Source organism: Fistularia commersonii, chromosome 4 (assembly GCF_037954325.1).
Source record: "Fistularia commersonii isolate RoL2024-O1a breed Wild chromosome 4, RoL_Fcom_v1.0, whole genome shotgun sequence".
Taxonomy (NCBI): Eukaryota; Metazoa; Chordata; class Actinopteri; order Syngnathiformes; family Fistulariidae; genus Fistularia; species Fistularia commersonii.
In genome coordinates, this window is record NC_141287.1 from 18,743,973 (window position 1) to 18,763,876 (window position 19,904).

General features: G+C 43.7%; 1 protein-coding gene across 1 annotated transcript in view; it reads left to right on the top strand.

Annotated features, from left to right (window-relative positions):
• The window catches only part of lrp2a (low density lipoprotein receptor-related protein 2a), a 48,385-nt gene that overhangs the window by 2,884 nt on the left and 25,597 nt on the right, over positions 1–19,904 (top strand). The window contains exons 8-45 of the mRNA XM_086144574.1: positions 202–330; positions 947–1,116; positions 3,033–3,256; positions 3,631–3,837; positions 4,022–4,224; positions 4,339–4,479; positions 4,608–4,811; positions 5,322–5,514; positions 6,338–6,463; positions 6,643–6,773; positions 6,961–7,098; positions 7,186–7,467; positions 7,562–7,805; positions 8,130–8,242; positions 8,957–9,073; positions 9,189–9,569; positions 10,465–10,713; positions 11,249–11,460; positions 11,585–11,769; positions 11,850–12,078; positions 12,182–12,356; positions 12,582–12,710; positions 13,622–13,788; positions 14,354–14,497; positions 14,675–14,784; positions 14,917–15,094; positions 15,243–15,456; positions 15,547–15,786; positions 15,888–16,076; positions 16,783–17,715; positions 17,814–17,979; positions 18,046–18,204; positions 18,296–18,585; positions 18,707–18,907; positions 19,159–19,185; positions 19,294–19,329; positions 19,412–19,654; positions 19,756–19,881. Of these exons, the coding sequence (XP_086000700.1) occupies positions 202–330; positions 947–1,116; positions 3,033–3,256; positions 3,631–3,837; positions 4,022–4,224; positions 4,339–4,479; positions 4,608–4,811; positions 5,322–5,514; positions 6,338–6,463; positions 6,643–6,773; positions 6,961–7,098; positions 7,186–7,467; positions 7,562–7,805; positions 8,130–8,242; positions 8,957–9,073; positions 9,189–9,569; positions 10,465–10,713; positions 11,249–11,460; positions 11,585–11,769; positions 11,850–12,078; positions 12,182–12,356; positions 12,582–12,710; positions 13,622–13,788; positions 14,354–14,497; positions 14,675–14,784; positions 14,917–15,094; positions 15,243–15,456; positions 15,547–15,786; positions 15,888–16,076; positions 16,783–17,715; positions 17,814–17,979; positions 18,046–18,204; positions 18,296–18,585; positions 18,707–18,907; positions 19,159–19,185; positions 19,294–19,329; positions 19,412–19,654; positions 19,756–19,881 (7,605 nt within the window). The remainder of the gene's footprint in view (positions 1–201; positions 331–946; positions 1,117–3,032; positions 3,257–3,630; positions 3,838–4,021; positions 4,225–4,338; positions 4,480–4,607; positions 4,812–5,321; positions 5,515–6,337; positions 6,464–6,642; positions 6,774–6,960; positions 7,099–7,185; positions 7,468–7,561; positions 7,806–8,129; positions 8,243–8,956; positions 9,074–9,188; positions 9,570–10,464; positions 10,714–11,248; positions 11,461–11,584; positions 11,770–11,849; positions 12,079–12,181; positions 12,357–12,581; positions 12,711–13,621; positions 13,789–14,353; positions 14,498–14,674; positions 14,785–14,916; positions 15,095–15,242; positions 15,457–15,546; positions 15,787–15,887; positions 16,077–16,782; positions 17,716–17,813; positions 17,980–18,045; positions 18,205–18,295; positions 18,586–18,706; positions 18,908–19,158; positions 19,186–19,293; positions 19,330–19,411; positions 19,655–19,755; positions 19,882–19,904) is intronic.

Below are 19,904 nucleotides of genomic sequence, written 5' to 3' on the forward strand. Positions count from 1 at the left end.
CCTTATTTGCCTCTTCACATTTGTATAAAACGCAAGGATTCTTTGTTTTGCAAGTCACAGTCTCCTGAGAGAATGGACATTCTTTTTTCCCGTCGATTTTTGCTTATCAACGGGACTCCGTAATACTCATGGCTGTTTTTTTTGATGAGCAGAAAAGGTTTTTACCGTCTAATTTTTCACCTGTTTTGATTTGTATTTCAGACTTTGACGACTGCTCAATGTGGGGAGCGTGCGATCAGTTGTGTGCGGATGAGGTGGGCTCCCATCGCTGCAGCTGTCGAGAGGGTTACATCCTGGAACACCACAGATACTGTAAAGCCAATGTCTCGAGTAAGTGTGAGTTCCTCTCTGCTCGAAGGGATTGTTTTACACACAGTAAGCTCAGATTTAAAATGTTTGAATGATCCATCCAAACAAGTCTTGTTAGCATTGCCCCTTCTGTAGACAACCCTGTGACTGCTTTACTGAGCATCTGCAGGTCTTTCATGGGCATTCTTGCATACAGAGAGTTGTTTTAGTCTGTCTCTTGCTTTTGTCGAATTACAAAAGGTGGTGACTGAGGCACCGACCGTTGCCGTTTTTTTCGTAGGAAGAACAGAGTGTGTACTCAGATTCATGAATGAGCTATGTACCTTTCGAGGATTGAGTCAGAGATTGCGGAAAAAAGAAACCTAATGCTGCATTCTGTAATTTTCCAATTTTGCTTGTAAATATATATATATGTACATGTACCTTTCGAGGATTGAGCCAGAGATTACGGAAAAAAGAAACCTAATGCTGCATTCTGTAATTTTCCAATTTTGCTCGTAGATATATATATATATATATATACATGCACTGGTTTTAGTGTTGATAGTGGATGTAGTACTTGTCAGAAAATACATTCCAACATATCAAGTTGTTTTTACGGTGATTGCTAATTGTTTATGTTTTGATTTTGCCGCAGCTGGAATTCCCTCCTTGGTGTTTTCCAATGGTAGAGACCTACTAATAGGTGATCTCCATGGGAACAATCTCCGTACTTTTGTCCATTCACAGAACAGAGGGGTCGCAGCGGGAGTGGACTTCCATTTTAATCTCCGTAAGATCTTCTGGACTGACATCGTTCAGAAAAAGGTATTACATGCACGCCATATATTGTTTTTCCACTCACTAGCTCACGACTTAGCTGTAAGACATGGCAACACTGCAGTCTTGGGTGATAAACTTGTTATATATTTCATCTTCAGTTTTGGTACGAAAACTCGCGCTACAGCTACTATTTACTTGCGATCTACTGTGGTTCAATGCAATTCTCGTTCTGAGATGTACCGTAATTTCCAGACTATCGAGCGCACTTGAATACAAGCCTCATCGGCTAAAAACAAACAAATCAATGTATGTGTACATATGTAGGCCGCACTGGTCTATAAGCCGCAGGTGTTCATGTTGTAACATGAGATATTTACTTAGAAAAATGTTACACAGAAATATTTTTTTAAACTTTCAATCAAATAAATACTGGTAACATCCACAAATGTGTACTGGAAATGCGTTTTTTTTCCAAGCAGTGCCTGAAACACGGCTGATGGAAAAGATTAATGATAAATAACACAAGGAAAAGTCCATCCATCCATCCATTTTCTATCCGCGCTTTGTCCTACTCCAGCCGATTGCTATTTTCGTCTTCCTCCTGCAGACTGAAACCATGAAAGTGGTCTTCTTCAGTGTTGGAATTGAACAGCCTCAGACTTTCACTGTAATTTCATTGGTCCGATGTGACAAGGCTAAACGTTTTGGCGGCGTGACGGCCGTTAGCCCAGAAAAATCTATGAATTAGCCGCTTCATTGTTTAAGCCTTAGCATTCAAAGCGTATGAAAAAAATAGCGGTTTATAGTCTGGAAATTACGGTTCATCTACTTCCTCCAAAGCCTGATAAAGGCGGTGTTGTGTTTTCACCTACATAATATGAAATATTTTTGCGTTAGCGCTTCGGCCGTAGCGTGCTGTACTCCTTGTGAAAGCATAGCTTCACACTGCCGCGAGTTATATTCGTTTATCTATGAATGTTTATATTCACAGGCATCCTTATACCTAGGAAAGAACTAAGGTGCAGGGTGTTAACATCTGTCTCGTTCGAGGAAACGTCCGAGTTGATCAGGAACTAGCCCAGATCAGCAATGCTGATACCATAATAATGTGAAGACTGCTGGCTCCTGTGTGACTGGATCATAATGAAGGGGAAGAAGTACTTGTGAAATGAAGCCCAAATGGCAGTATCGTGCAACCTGTCTGATAGGCAGGCATGATCTTCACATACCAGGAGCGCAATTTATGTAACTCGAGCTGAAACTAATCATGCTGTACCTTTTTTTTCTTCTTTCATTGGCACTTACCATCTATATGCATTCTTTTCCCAGTTAAAAAGTCTTTGTTCAGCATGTGCCCTGGCTTCTCCATTGCTCGAAGTACAGTCGCTCGCTGAAAAGACGCAGCTTTGACAGGGCATTTGTGCAGATCAATCGCTTTCCTGGCAACATGTCAGATTAAATGCAGGGAGAGCACAAGCGGGGCATGTGAATGCAGCCAGAGAGGTTAAACTCCCGGGCTATTTCCACATCTTCAGTTTCTCTCTAAGCAGGTCAGGTGAAAATCCTGTGTTTTGGTCATTTGGATCTTGTTTCAAAAGAGCGAGAGCTGCTAAAAACAACACACTCAAGTAGCTCCAATGTGCTGAGGCCTCTGGACTTAGAAACCCAGCGTATTATATATGTTTGTCGATTCTTATCCTTGCTGTGGTTCATTTTGCCGTCTATTTTTTTGTTGATGTCTTTTGCTATCTTTTAATTGTCTCTTTTATTTATATTTATCCTTATCTTACTATCTGGAAGTTGCAATGTTTGCATTCTTCTCCGTAAAACCCCATCGAACAAGAAAAACGAATTAATCCCCGTGACCGCCATTGACTGTCCTCCTTTATTACCTTTATTATTCACAACAATGACCGCCTATGAGCGGGTTCTCTGACAACAATGCCGTCTTTTGTACACAGGTGTTTTCTGCGGATATGGACGGTTCCAATATGCAGGTGGTTTTAAATTTATCAGTTGACCACCCGGAGAACTTGGCAGTGGATTGGGTGAACAATAAACTGTATGTGGTGGAGAACCACGTCAACAGGATTGAAATGGTGGACTTTGACGGACAGAACCGGGTCACGCTCATCACCGAAAACCTCGGAAACCCTAGAGGACTTGCGCTGGACCCCACCGTCGGGTAAGCGGTTTCCATCCATCTAGACATTTCCCACATACAGTATCGGCGTCATGCTCCATTGGCATAGAATAATGGTGTGTGTGTGTGTGTGAGATTAGGAGATTTCGCCTAGTGGATTACTGGGGAGCGATGTAAGTGATGACCCTAATTGTAATCCAATAGTATACTTCAAGGGGGGAGACCCAGGTGGCTAAAGAGAAATTGGGTCTTTTAAATCAATGCATGCCTCTTTGGTTAAGATACAACCTGAAACAGCTGGGAAGATGCCGGCGTTTTTCGATTTTAGTCGAAATGAGGAAATCCGCCAGTGTTTCGATTTATTCCGTTCGACTTGAATATGCGTGGAATGAACTGACGCCATTTTCCTTCCACAGGTTCATGTTCTTCTCAGATATGGAGGCGCTCAATGGACAACCAGGCCTCGAGCGAGCTTTTATGGACGGAAGCAACCGTTACGGGATCATCAGGAGTAAACTGGGCTGGCCAGTTGGCATCTCTCTCGACATTGAGGCCAAACGTGTTTATTGGGTCGATAGTCGCTTTGACTACATAGAAACCGTAACCTATGATGGCCTTCACAGGTAAATGTCATGTTTTTTTGTTTTTTTTTTTGCATGCATAAATCAAAATTGAAACATTTGTGATTTGTATTTCGCTCCAAACGGAAAAACCATGAGACAAATAACCTGAAAGCCCGTACACTCTTATGCTCGATGAATGCTTCATATATATGGATAAAATGTGACTTCTTTTTTATTTTTATAGAAAAACCGTTGCCCACGGAGGGGCTTCCGTCCCAAACCCGTATAGTATCAGCATCTTTGAGCACAAGGTTTATTTTACCGACCGGACCAGGATGGCGGTGATGAAAGCTAACAGGTTCACTGAGAGAAATCCTCAAGCGGTTTACAATACATCTCAAGTTCCGTATGGCGTGGCGGTAATACATCCGCTCAGACAGCCGTACGGTGAGCGCCTCAAACGTGCACGCGTGTTTTCCTCAGCGTCGTCGAAGGTCAAATGATGTTTTCCGTCATGCAAGCGTTATAGTTTCTTGAGGACGTTTGTTGTTTTGTCTTTAGTGCCGAACCCATGCGGTGACAACAGAGGCGGATGTGATCAGATTTGCGTTTTGAGTCACGAGAGCGACAACGACGGGTTGGGTTATCGCTGCAAATGTCGCATCGGCTACGATCTGCAAAGCGATGGCAAGCAATGTCTCTGTAAGTCGACATCGCATTTAAAGAACTGATTCTTTTTAATACTCTGGTGCTTTTATTTTGACTTACTATCTTTGTCAGGAGGATTTTATCTTCTGCCACGTATAATTTTTCCGATTTCTTTTCCTCAGTGGTCAGGCAGTTTCTGTTGTTCTCCAGCATGCTGGCTGTGAGAGGGATCCCATTTAACCTCACCTCTCAGGAAGACGTCATGCTACCCATCACGGGATCCCCGTCCTCCTTTATCGGGGTGGACTTCAGCGCTAGGGACGACCTTATCTTCTTCTCGGACATGTCAAAGCACATAATCTATAAACAGAAATTGGACGGGACCGGTAAGTATTTCTAATGTTGCAGAACCTGAACTGCTTATCTTCATTCTATATTTACCACAAACTTCATCAATTACATTACTTTAACTAAGAATAGCTTGGACTTTGGCTTATTTCACTCATAGCAGAAAGCTCCACCATGTGATCCGGCCAGGCTTATACAAGGAGAAAAGACGATGCTTGATTGGGGTTACTGGAATTACAGGAAGGGAATGTAAAGGACACTTAAAAACAAATTTTTACTTTTTACTCAATTTCTATGTTCATTTTTTTTTTTTGCTTCCTCCCCTGTACGATTCACGCGCAATCACGTTTTATCGGGACGAGTTAGTGTTTAACACGCCAACCCGACCGCAGAGGTAGTTACCAGTGCAATAATCCATGAGACGTGCTTTTGTAACAGCTCCAGATTTTCCTGTCTGGCTCCGTTTGGGAAAACTTGAACTTACAGCCTATTTATTTAAATGCCTTCCTCTTTTACTCTCTAAACACTAACTGTTTGGATCTGCACAGGCAGAGAGATCCTGGCGGCCACCAGAGTGGAAGGAGTGGAGGACCTGGCTTATGACTGGATTTCGAAGAACCTCTACTGGACCAACCCGCGATACAGGAGTATCTCCGTCATGAAGCTCGCTGATAAGTCCCGACGGGCCATCGTACAAAACCTCAACAACCCAAGGGCTATTGTGGTCCAACCTTTGATTGGGTAAATTATGATTTGAGAAACTTGTCACCCAAAGTACTACATCAGGGGCGGGCAAACTACGGCCCGCGGGCCACATCCGGCCCGTTGGTCTTATTAACCCGACCCGCCGAAGATTGGTAAAGAATTCATACTTGATGCGAATGATTGGATCAATGAATGTGGGAGCTCAAACAGGAGATTATTTCATTTTTGGAGCTACTTGAGAGTTTTCCTGAGCTGAATGACACGGATTGGCTTTGGGATTTAGCCTTTACTGTGGACATACTGACATACATGAATGAGCTGGACGTGAAGCTACAAGCAAATAAATGGTTCGTGCATGAAATGCAAGCAAACGTCAGACAACGTTCAGACAAATGTCAGACGAGTATGATATGTACTGTTAACGATTTTCAAACATTTTTTTTTTTAATGTGTATCGTATCTTGTGCTGACACGGCCCGTCTGTCAAATTTTAAGAGTCGATGCGGCCCCTGGGCCAAAAAGTTTGCCCACCCCTGTACTACACGATGAGGCTTTGTGTTTAAACAATAATATATTTTTTAATTTAGTCATCATAGACAGCTCATTAATGGGCCCCACGGTGACCACACGCACATATAGAATAGAATAAGCTCTTCTTTCCTACTGAGTCATAGTTATAAGGCCTCTGCATTAGAAAGCAGAGATCGGTGCAGCTTGAACAACATTATTATAGTGAATACTTTGAAGTGGACTCGCCCAAGTTTTCAAATATCTGCAAATAACGCGTGCAGGAATTGATTTTTCTAGAGTTATTTACAGATTTGCTGAGTGGATACATTTTGTTTATTTGCTTTTGCAGGTATATTTTTTGGACGGACTGGTACAGACCAGCAAAGATTATGAGGGCATGGGGTGACGGGTCACATGCCGTCCCCATTGTAAACACTACCAACGGCTGGCCAAACGGCCTCGCTATCGACTGGAGGTAAGACAAACGTTGATAACCAGACCCCAAAAATAGTTCCCTGGTATCCCGTTACAGGCCTTAATAAACCATCTTGACATTTTGACTAGAAAAAAAATCACTTTTTTTAGAAATTTCCTCTTCCAACTGTTTCCATGTCTGTCTTTTCACCTTTTACCTCTCCTTCGATCTCCACACAGCTCAATGCGTCTCTATTGGGTGGACGCTTTCTTTGACAAAATCGAGCATAGCAATTTCGAAGGACAAGACCGTCAGTCTCTGAGCCACATTTCACAATTATCTCATCCGTTCAGTCTCACCATTTTTGAAGGTAAATAGTCCGGGGAGAAACTCTGAAAATGACTCTTTCAGTTTGACAAATTCATTTTTACTCCCATTTTTCTTTGAGCTGCATTTTTACTATTCTTGACTTTATGACGGAATCAGAAGATTCACATGCTGTTACCAGGATGTAATGAAAAACGACGCGAGTGAAGTTTTGTTCTATGCTCCCGAAGGCTACGCATACTACACCGACTGGCGCATGCATGCAATTGTGCGCGTTCGCAAGACTGATGGCGGAGAGATGGTCATCATCAGACAAGGAATTAGACACATCATGCATGTCAAATCTTTTAATTCCAATATACAAATCGGTCAGTAATTTACTTTATAGCTTCCTTTTCCACGGCTCCGTATGGGAGTCCTTTTTCTGTATAATTACTCTTGATGTGCCCTCTCAGGTTCCAACCTCTGCAATAGGCCGACGAATCCGAATGGAGATTGCAGCCATTTCTGTTTCCCCGTCCCGGTTTCACAGAGGGTGTGCGGTTGTCCGTACGGCATGAAGCTGTCACCCAATCAACAGACTTGTGTGGAGGACCCTTCCAGTGAACCCCCTGTTCCGCAGTGTGGGGTAAACTCCTTCTCCTGTAGCAACGGCAAATGCGTCCCAAAAAACTACCAATGTGATGGTGTGGATGACTGCCATGATGGAAGTGATGAAATTGACTGTGGCATAAACAGTAATGCTTTCTTTTGAACAAACAAATCAAATACATTAACACATAGTATTACTATTATACAGTTTAATTAACATTAACTTTTTTTTTTTTCTAGATAACACTTGTTCCTCCCTTGCATTCACCTGTGCCAACGGGCATTGCGTGCCATCGAGGTGGCGCTGTGACGGGCACAACGATTGCTTGGACGACAGCGATGAGAATAATTGCCCCACAGAGATCCCTCATACATGCGCCGCAAATGAATTTACCTGCGCCAACAAACGCTGCATCTCAGAAACCTGGCGTTGCGACACTGATAACGACTGTTCGGACGGCTCCGATGAAGCTGACTGTCGTGAGTTTTTCTATTTAGGATACATGGAGCAACGTTCACGGCGTTGCTTCGGCAGAAAAGGGTTATTCCAGCAGTAGATGTTGCATATGCATTTATTTGATTTATTTGTCATTAGTCTGTAATGATACAATTAAATGTTGTTGTTTTTTTTGAATCAGTTGTGCGGGATATGCAAGTAGATTGCCGAACTGAATAATCTCACTTGAACATGCTCTTATCTGAGCCATCCACCCTTTTTTTTTTTTATTTTTTTATTAGTTACGTGGTGGCTAAAGATTTGGTTGCAGGCTCATTTCATGGTCCAACAATTTGTGTTGATAGATCTGAGAACCACCTGCAGTCCCACGCAGTTTCAGTGTCCGGACCATCGGTGTATAGACACTACTTATATTTGTGATGGCGACAGAGACTGCATGGATGGAGCAGATGAGCAAGGATGCAGTGAGTCCCTCTAAATTATCAGTATCTCTGAATATACTGTTACTTAAATGATTTAAGTCCATGACTATGTATGTGCTGCTGTTATTGTCATGGCTACAACTAATGACTGTTTCACAACTGTCAATTTGTCACTTTTTCTTCACCAAAAATACTTTATCTTAAACATTCACAAACACCTAGAAAGGTGAAAAAAAAACCAAGATATTTTCGATTTTTGAGCTTTACAGAAATTGTTTTCTGTAAAGTAATTTTCCCATGGAAAGAGTACCCGTAATTTCCGGACGATAAGCCGCGACTGTTTTCACGTAAACAACGATGCGGCTAAAATATGGACTTTGGGTGGGGGACGCTAACGAGCTTCACGCCGCTAAAACGTTTATCCTCGTCACATCGGACCGATGAAATGACCGGGTAATTCTGAGTCCGTTCAACTCCGACACCGAAGAAGACGACTTTGACGGTTTTAGCGCGCAGGAGGAAGCCCGAGATAGCTATCGGCTAGCCGGTGCGGCTTATATTGAGGCGCGCTCAATAGTCCGGAAATTGCGGTAGATCACCTTACGGTTTCAGCAACTTCAGCTGGAATACCTGTAAAATTGCCACACCCCTGTGTTTATTGATGTCATTAATTCCATTGCACAACAATAAATCTCAAAACTGGAATACTATAGGGAAATAAAGTCCAGTTTTATAATACTCACTTACATGTTTCAGTCTACAACTGCACTTCATATCAGTTCAAGTGCTCCAACGATCAACGGTGCGTCAGTTTGTACTACCGGTGTGATGGTTACAACGACTGCAGCGACGGCTCGGACGAGCAAGGCTGTCGTAAGCAGTGATTTTCTCTCCATAATCACGTTCCAAGTTTGAAAGTACGATATCGTCGATTAAATACGCATTAAAATTGACCGTAGTATGTGTGGTCATGCGTTATGTGTCTCAGCAACCAGGCCCCCAGGGATGTGTCACCAAGACACAGAGTTCCAGTGCCAGTCAGATGGAAACTGCATCCCGTCTGCCTGGGAGTGTGACGGTCACCGTGACTGCGAAGACGGCAGTGATGAACATCACACCTGTCCGCTTCGTACCTGCCCCGCCACGACCTTCCGCTGTGACAGCGGAAATTGCGTGAACCGCGCGTGGCTTTGCGACGGCTACAACGACTGCTGGGACACGAGCGACGAGCAAGGATGCCCGACGCCGCCTTTCCAATGTCCCGGTTGGCAGTGGCAGTGCCCAGGCCACAGTGTGTGCATCAACCTCACCAGAGTGTGTGACAATACCAATGACTGCCCTGACGGTGCAGACGAGTCTCCGCTCTGCAGTAAGTCTGTTCTCCGCTTCATAATCCGTGTCGGCAAATATGCGTCGAATGTGTCACCTGTTTGTCTTTGCATTCATGTTTTTAAAAAAAAAAAAAAAAATCATGCATGCATGTGATTTGATTTGCATTAACCTGAAAATGATCTGCGATTTTCCTCTCTCGCTTTTCGCACAACTTTCAGACGAGCCTTTGCCAGGTAGGCACAAGCTCTCGGTCATGAGTAGAATGCGGCGAGTAGATTTGATCAAAATGTTTTATGAAGTATCTCTAATAAGAATTTAGACAGTCACCAATTCAAAACATTATTCGAAATGGTACTCTTTGATAAAGTTGGTTCCAGGGAAAGCTCACTTAATGACATTCCTCCACAGTGATGTGCCATATGAAATACCCCACGCTGCAATCTTCTGCGCTTGTTTGTTTACTCACCAAAAATAGCACTGAAAACTAAACCTTCACAGCATATCCAAACAAAAACATACATCCTGTACATATGGATATGTATCCACAAAATAAAACACTTTGATCCCACTCTATTTAATAACCGCTACACTAACCCGCTGTGTAAAAATCTGTCGTTGCCGTCTCGTGACTTGGAACTTCCCTTGTCGATTAGAATTCTCTGCGGCTCAGGTCTTCTGATCAATAAAAGCTCGGATAACTCCGACTCACCTCTTTCACTAACAATCTGAAAGTTATTTGGTGACAGTCCTGAGCAGTGGGGAATTACGTTATTGTTAGAAAAGCATGTGTGTGTTTAATGCATGAATAGTCATGAGCATACATTTTAAAAGTAGACTTTAACCGGGGTAGCGATTTAAAACATAAAATGAGTTAGTGAGCTCTTCTTCAAGCATGACAATATTCTTGATATCGTTTCCTGCTTACAATCCAGATCAGGAGAGTTGTTCTGACAACAATGCGGGCTGCACACACGACTGTATTCAAGGACCATTCGGGGCTCAGTGCACTTGCCCCGTGGGTTATCAACTCAGCAATGACTCGAAAACCTGTGACGATATTGACGAATGTCGACCCCCCGGATATTGCAGCCAGCAGTGCTTCAATGAACGGGGCTCCGTCCGCTGCAACTGCCAAGAGGGTTACAGCCTCGAAGAAGACCAGCGTACTTGCAAGGCCACAGGTGAGATGGGCGACGCTCAAAAGCTCGTCTACGGGGGGAACATTTTGCGACTTAACTCATTTTCTGCGAATGATTTCGCGTCTCATTCTGTCCGGTGAGCAAGAATGAGCTCGGGTATAGGGGGAGCTGACACACTAGCTTTTTCCTCTGTCTTCTGTGTCTGTCTCTCTTTGCTGCTCTGATTTCTCTGATAAGGCAAATAACACTGATGTCAATCAGTGGTCATCACTAGCGTAATTAGGACATAATCACCAACAAAGGTTTGTTTATGGGGAGTGTGCCTGACATGAGCTCCTATTCCATACAGATAACCTGCTGAAAGGATTTGTAACACAATAGGCCATTATTTAGAGAAGAGTGCATTCCCCAAGGACTGCTATTTGAGGAGGGTCCTATTTATCAGTCATGCCGCATGGAGCTGGAAGACGTGCCGAACTCTTTTTTTTTTTTTTTTTTTTTTTTTTTTTTTTTTAATGCCCTTCTTTGCAAAAAAAAAAAAAATGTAAAAATTAACAATTTTGATGCCTATTTGCAGATTCACGTCAGGTAGTGCTGTTAGTGGCGAGTCAAAATCAAATCATGCAAGATGAAATGACGGCCACGTCCCACGTAATCACTTCGCTGGTGCGGGACGGACGCAACATCGTGGCTGTGGATTTTGACTCCGTCACCGAACGTGTCTACTGGTCGGACACAAGCCAGAACAAAATCTGGAGCGCTCACAGAAACGGTAGCGATAGAACAGTGGTGAGTTTGGCTCGATCTTTTTTTTTTTTTTTTGTCATCGACGTCATCATCGGTATCATCTGCTACACGTCACATTCGTGCAAAGTGGTCATTTTTAACTGAAGATCAGGTTCCTTGTTGACAGATATTTGACAGCGGAGTGACGGTGACAGAGAGCCTTGCCGTCGACTGGGTGGGCAGGAACCTGTACTGGACTGACTACGCCTTGGAGACGGTAGAAGTTTCCAAACTGGACGGAACCCACCGCACCGTATTAGTCAGTGAAAATATCACAAGCCCTCGAGGGCTGGTGCTCGACCCACGCGTCAGGTCAGAGTCGAGTTTCTCACAATCTGCACATCCAGCTTTGTTAAGTGAGCCGCGCTAAAAGACGAACATTTGCTTCACAGTTCTCACCTGATGTTTTGGTCCGACTGGGGGAAGAACCCTCGTATCGAGAGGGCGAGCATGGACGGGAAGATGAGAACTGTTATCGTCAGCACCAAAGTCTACTGGCCTAATGGCCTTACTATAGATTACCCAAATAATTTATTATACTTTGTGGACGCCTATTTGGATTTCATCGACTACTGCGATTATAACGGTGAAAACAGGAAACAAGTTCTGGCAAGTAAACTGGTGAGTTACGTTTCGTATTATTTTTGCGATAAATAGTAAACGATAAAAACAGTCTGTACTGAAAAAGTATTGTTCTTTGTCTTTTGCCGCTCTCTGTGAAAAGGTACTGAAACAGCCCCACTCCATTACCATTTTTGAGGATTACGTATATTGGACCGACAGATTGATGAGACAGGTGATGCGAGCCCATAAGTGGCACGGGCAGAACCAGACATTGCTGTTCAACGTGGCTCGGCCCATGGGGCTGGTAGCCGTTCACCCGGCCAGGCAGCCGGCAGGTAGGGCCGACATAGTGCGCGTTATCATCTTTGTCGCATACCTACAGCCAATTATAACCGACGACTCAACCAGCTTACCTGGTGTGGATATTCTCTTTCAATGGCAACGAGTATTTTCAAAAATTACATTTGCTTATAATTGTGATAGGCTCCTAAAAATAGCATGATCCGTTGACACGCACGTCACCGCACATCTCCGAGTGTCTTATTTCTTGCAATTCGTAGGCGAAAATCACTGCTCTCAAAGCCGCTGTAGTCATCTCTGCCTGCTCTCCGCTGTGGGGCCGCTGTACTACTCGTGCGCCTGCTCCTCAGGCTGGAAGCTTGCAGAAGATAAATTCACCTGCACAAAAGGTATGCATCCTGTCATCTCCCAGTTTAATGAAAAAGGAAATCGCATTAGATTTAGTTTCTTTTTTTTTTTTTTTTTATTATTTTATTATTTGTCATCGCAAAAAAAGCTGGTTACGGGAAAAAGGCCCCGAAACTTTGCAACAGCATGACTTGGATTTTCGAGTCAGAGTTAAAAAAGAAAAACACACGTACATCCGCAACCCAGTAAGGGACGGGTGCGGGATCCAAAAACGTCAACTAAGTAGAGTTTGAAAAGATCCGCACGCCAAAAATGCTCTGAAAAGAAAGGTGATTTACTTTAGATATAACACAAAAAAAAGCAAAACAGCAAAAACATGGGCTGTTCTTCAGATGCTTGCAGGAGATGTGTGTACACACGAGGAGCAGATATTCTGGTGTGCAGATATTTTCAAACTCTACTTTTCTAGTCAAGTCAGTGTAACTTCCGACAAAAATATATGTTTGACTTTCAAACTTTTTAAAGGACGAGACAAGGGGCCTTTAATTCAAAGTCATAGAGGTCTCCTTTACATCTCCAGCTTAACTCATCTCAGGTTTCAGCCCATTAAAACCAGCCCAGTTATTATCCAAGAATGAAACTGCTCCTTAACTACTGGTAGATTCTAATCTGATGATGACAAAGCAAGTCAGATTGTGAAACAAACTTTCACTAAGTGATCCTTCTCATCGGTAAGACTATCACCAAAAAATACCTTTTTTTGGAGTATAAAAACACTCACATTCGGGAAAAGATTCTATTCGAGGGCTTTTTTTTTTTTAAAGGATAAATTAATCATGCGTGCACAGGATTTTTGTGTTGAAAATCCAAAAGGAATAATAGCATTGCTTTTTATATTATTCCTGTGTTTTGCCTTATTGATCTTGTATTTTTTGCCGTGTCTTTTTTTCAGTTCAGGATCCTTTCCTGGTGGTTGTGAAAAATACGATGATCTACGGTATTTCGCTGGACCCGGAAGACATGAGTAATGATGCCATGGTCCCTATTGCTGGTTTTCAAAATGTATTTGACGTTGATTTTGATGATACTGACGGCACCATCTACTGGGTGGAGTTCCCTGTGAGTTACTGTCCAGAAAGCAAGCAAACACTATTTCCTCTTTCAATTTCAGACCTCCAGTTCCAACCCGATTGTACGCACTGTAATTTCTGGACTATTGAGCGCACCTGAATATAAGCCGCACCGGAGAAAAATGAGCAAATCAGTAAATGTGTATAGGCCGCACTTATCTATAAGCCGCAGGTGTCCATGTTGTAAAATTAGATATTTACACAGAAAGATGCTACACAGAAACTTTTTATTTTTTACTTTGAATTAAATACATACCGGTAACATTCACAAATACAACACGGCTAATGGGAAAGATTAATAGTAAATAACACAAGGAAAAGCCCATCAATCCATCCATCCATTTCTATTCCTGCTTCGTCCTATCTAATCACTATCTCGGTCTTCCTCCTTCACACTAAAACCATTAAAGTGGTCTTCTTCAATGTCGGTGTTCAGTGTTCAAAGCGTCAGATAAAGTAGCGGCTTAGAGTCCGGAAATTACGGTATGTATAATATAGGGATAGTTAAAAGTACGAGGCAAAAATGTAACAAAATGTTGTCACATGTTTTCCAGGGTGAAATTCACAAAGTGAACCTCGACGGTACGAACAAGACAGCGTTTGCCCCTGCAGCCATCCTGGGCAGTCCTCATGGTCTGGCTTTAGACTGGCTTACAGGGAATCTCTACTACACCAATCCAATGACACATTCTATTGAAGTAAGAAAAACAATACCCTTTGTTGCTGCTCTTTCTGCTATTTAGTACTGACTCTGGTATCTTAGCAAAATAGTTTTGTGCTGCAGCTGCACTGTAATTGGTAAATAGTGAAATTAACACAAGGGCTGTGCAACAACAACAAAGATACTCAAGATTAACGTTGATGTTCTTGGACAGGTTTTGAAGTTGAAGGGGGAGGTACAGTACCACAAAAAGCTAATCACAAATGACGGTTCTCCGACCGGTGCTGGAAATCCCGTTGGCATCGTAGTGGACCCAGCACGCGGGTAAGTTCTATTTACACCGCAAGGCACAGCCACTTGGTCCCATAGCTACTTAGCGTATTAGCCATCTCATCCTCGTCTGCACTTATTAATACGATATAAAAGTAAAGAAATGAACTTGCTGTCTCTGTTAAGCAAACTGTACTGGACAGACCAAGGAACAGAGAGTAGCATCCCTGCCAAGGTTGCATCTGCAGACATGGATGGTTTAAACTCCGTCAGCCTGTTCACCGGCCATCTCGAGCATATAGAGTTCCTAACTTTGGACATTCGAGAGAACAAGCTCTACTGGGTGGTCACAAGTACCGGCATGGTTTGTCTTCAATGTTATCTTTCAATATTGATCGTTACTCCTTTCTGTTAAGTACCTGCAAATATATTCACACACTGGGACTTTTTTTTTTGCATTTCAAAACGTAAACAACGTGTTTGACAAGCTGTCCGACCCCGAATGTCCATAGATCGAGTGCGGGGAAACGGACGGGAGTGGCCGCATCGCCATCGTGTCGGGTCTGTCTCACCCCTGGGGCATCACTGTCTATCAGAACTTCCTCTACTTCACTGACGATGACTTCGAGGTCATAGAGCGCGTGGACAAGCACACGGGGGCCAACAAGGTTGTGATGCGAAACAACATTTTGGGACTCAGAACACTAAAAATCCATTATCGAGACAGTAAGTAATGCAGAAAGACCTCATCATTACATGTTTGGCTTATACCAGTTTGTTATACTTATATATGTATATTTGTTTGTATTTCACAAGCCTCTGCAGGTACCTCCAATGGCTGCACACACAATATGAATGTATGTGAGCAGCTCTGCCTGCCTCGGCCGCAGGGTCTTTTCAGTTGCTCGTGTGCCACGGGATTTAAACTTCATGTTGACAACAAGACCTGCATTCCATACAAGTCCTTTGTTGTCATTTCAACTCTTTCCACTATCAGAGGCCTCAGTCTTCAAGAGGCAGATCACTCTGATGCCATGGTACCCGTGGCTGGTTCAGGTATGTGACTCTTGCTGCGTATTACATTAACCGGTGGGGGAAAAAAACAACGACAACAAAAAAAAAAACATATGTCCCATAATTGTGTTATGCTCTTCCAGGCCGTAATGCTTTACACATCGATGTGCACATGGCTTCTGGTTTCATCTACTGGTGCGACTTCAACCCCTTTGAAGGGGCTCATAACGGGGTCAGACGGATCAAGCCAGATGGCTCAGGATTACGTAGCATAGTAACATCTGGAATAGGACAAAATGGCATACGAGGCATTGCTGTGGACTGGGCTGCAGGTATGCTGTCATGATGTATGTTGTGTTTAACTACTGAACTCAAGCAATGTGGATTTAAGCAAACATAAACATTTTTTTTAGAGGATCATAGTCATTTATCATAGAAGTTAATCTGTATTCAATCAAAAAAAATGTATACCGTGCCCAAATTATATAGACAATTACACTGTCAGTTGTTAGCACTGCCACATCGCAGCATGAGGTTTCCTGGTTCATTTCCAACTTGCTGCATTTCTTTGTGGAGTTTGCATGTTGCACTGAGAGACTGGCTGGTTGTTTGTCTTTAAATATGGTCCTGGGATCAACTGGCGACCAGTTGAGGGTGTAAACCCCCGCCGTTCGCCCCAAAGTCAGCTGGGATTAGCTCCAGCACCCCCCTGCAACTCTGTGTGAAGGATATTCAGTGAATGAATATAAAGGGGAAAAAAAAAACCACAGTGCCCAAAATAAACACATTTGGTTTGTGACACAGTCACAGCGCTAAACTCATAGAGCAAAGAAAGCGAGTCCCAACCAAGTGACAGGAAAGTAGATTTTTCAGATTTTCATGAAAATCAAACATGAAATTGATTTGCGTGGCACTCATACTTGAGTGCTAAACTTAAGCTGGCAAAATGCGTTGTTTTGGTAAACCTCTCGCCTTGCAGGTTGGATTTCTGCATCAGCTGCGACCTGCATTTGATGTTTCCGTGTCTTGTGTCCGCAGGGAACCTTTATTTCACCAATGCCTTTTTCACCGAGACATATGTGGAAGTGGTTCGCCTAAACACAACCTTCCGCCGAGTGCTGCTGAAGACCAAGGTGGACATGCCGCGTCACATCGTGGTAAACCCCAGGGACAGATATTTGTTTTGGGCGGACTACGGTCAGAACCCCAAAATTGAGAGAGCACTTTTGGACGGAACGAACCGCACAGTTTTAGTGTCGGCGGGGATCATCACTCCTCGAGGTTTGGCTCTGGACAGGGAAACCGGGTATGTCTACTGGGTAGACGACTCGCTTGATATGATTGCTCGGGTCAGCCCTCAAGGAGGGGAGACCGAGATCATCAGGTACGGCAGCCGCTACCCCTCTCCTTACGGGATCACGGTATTCGAGGACAGCATTATTTGGGTCGACAGGAACCTCAGGAAGGTGTTCCAAGCAAGCAAGGAACCTGGCAGCACAGAGCAACCAGCTGTCATCAGAGACAGTCTGTCCCGGCTCAGAGATGTTACCATCTTTGACCAGCAGACACAACCCACCGGTGCCCAAGATCTTAACTACAATCCATGTGTTGAGGCCAACGGAGGCTGTGCCCATTTTTGCTTTGCCCTGCCAGGCAACAGTTCTGGCATCCAGAACAAGCGATGTAGCTGTGCCTTTGGAGACCTTGTCCCAGAAAATGGAAGCTGTCTGATGTCTCAGGACGATTATCTAATTTACACCACCGAGAACACAGTGGGTAGCTTGCGCTTAGATCCTGAGGATCACGGGGTTCCCTTCCCCATCGTAAATGTCCCACCTACCTCAGTCGCGTTGGATTTTGACCTCGCAGACAATAGGATCTACTTCACCCAAAGCTCACAGAACGCAAAAAGCAAAATCAGCTACATCAGCCTTTCCTCTCCCTCTTCAGCGCCGGTGGTGGTGGCTACAGGCAAGTTCTAAAACAGCGTCTGATTTGTTCACGCCGGAGTTTTCGGCATTCATACCAGTGAAGTTGCTGACGTAGACGTGTTCATTGTGTCGTGACAGATCTGGGGTCTCTTCATGGCATTGCGTATGACTGGATTAACAAAAGAATTTACTACAGCGATTATGATAACCAGACCATCAGCTCCATGTCCGTAGATGGATCACAGAGGAACATCGTTGCCCATGTGTCCAAACCAAGGGCCATCACGTTGGATCCCTGTAGGGGGTAAGACACATGACCACAACAGCTGAGTTATCTTTGCACGGAAAAGTGATCCTTCCTTTCACACAGATACATGTATTGGACTGACTGGGGAACCCATGCAAAGATTGAACGTGCTACTTTAGGTGGGAACTTCAGATTGGAGATCGTCAACACCAGTTTGGTGTGGCCCAATGGACTTACGTTGGATTATGAAGAAGAAAGACTGTATTGGGCAGATGCCAGCTTGTAAGATTTGTAAAGTCACGTCAAAAAGAAGTATTTGATTATGCCATACACTGGAAGTAACGCTATTGTCATTATCTTCCTCCGCCATCAGACAAAGGATAGAGCGATCCTCTCTCACGGGATCCGATCGAGAAGTGATAATCATGACGTCCATCTACCCGTTTGCCGTGACCATGTTTGGGGAGTTTATTTACTGGACTGACTTGAGCACATCCAGCATTTACCGGGCCAACAAATACGATGGCTCGGATCTGAAGGTTATGATCGACAATCGTCCATCTCGGCCAATGGATATCCATGTTTTGGCAAGCAAGAAGCAGCAGCAGTGTGAAAGTCCATGCCAGCAGTTCAATGGAGGCTGCAGTCACATTTGTACATCAGGTTGGGAGTTAGTCATGGAAGCTTTGTTTGTTAAACCGTCAATGTGCAGCAGTGTTTCGGGGAGAAAAAAAAAAAACCCTTCTAACCGCCTATCTTGTCCGGTCTGATTTTGTGTCGTCAGGACCCAATGGAGCTGAGTGTCGCTGTCCGTCAGAGGGCCAGTGGTATCTAGCTGACAATAAGCACTGCATTCCTGATAATGGCACTCGTTGTAAACCAGAACAGTTTACCTGTCTTAATGGTAACTGCATCCGTGCCCTTTGGAAATGCGATAATGACGACGACTGTGGAGATGGCAGTGATGAGTTGGAGAGAGTCTGTGGTAGGGTGTCCTTAAATACAAGGAATTTGAATCATTTATATCCTTTATATCCTTTATTAGAATTCTTTCTAGTTTTCTTTCTTGCTTTGAATTTATGGCAAAGTCCATCAAAGAGACCTCTTCCCTCTTGAGCGTGTCAATCAAAAATCAACCCTTCTGTGAAATGAAAAATTTCTGTCTTTTTTTCTAAACCGACTAACAATCTCTATCTTTCACTGTAAAAAAAAAAAAAAAAAAAATCTCCTTCTTAGGATCCAAGGTTGATTTCGACTATGTAGGTGTGTATGCTTGCTCATTATGATGAGATATCCATTAACAAGCTCCTGAAAGCAATGCATTTCAATTGCCACTAACCCGATAATCAATGTGCCTATCTTTGCATGCAGTTCCCCAGCTCCTTTCATCCTTTATAGCCTTGTCAGGTAAAATGAGCTTCCAATGCATTCGTACATAAACACCGATTTAGATCCAGAGGTCCGACATGTCCTTGATTCTGCTCGGCAGCCTTCCACACTTGCGAGCCGACGTGGTTTACTTGCGGAAACGGCCGATGCAAACCCTACCGCTACCGCTGTGACCACTTCAACGATTGCGGAGACAACAGCGACGAGGAAGGTTGTCTGTTTGGACCATGCGACCCAAACACGGAGTTTACCTGCAACAATGGCCGCTGCATTGCCAAGGAATACGTCTGCAACGGAATCAACAACTGCTATGACAATGTCACCTCGGACGAGCAGAACTGCCGTGGGTATCCCAAGATTGAAACGTAAAAAAAAAATCAACGAGCACAAATCATTACTTGCCTTATACTAATTACCGGCCGTTCTTCTTCGTGATGGTTTTAGCTGAGAGAACCTGCCAGCCTGAACAGACGAAGTGTCAGTCAACAAATATTTGCATACCACGATCGTATCTGTGTGATGGAGACAATGACTGCGGAGATATGAGCGATGAAAGCCCCACACACTGCAGTGAGTACAGAACCAATTTTATT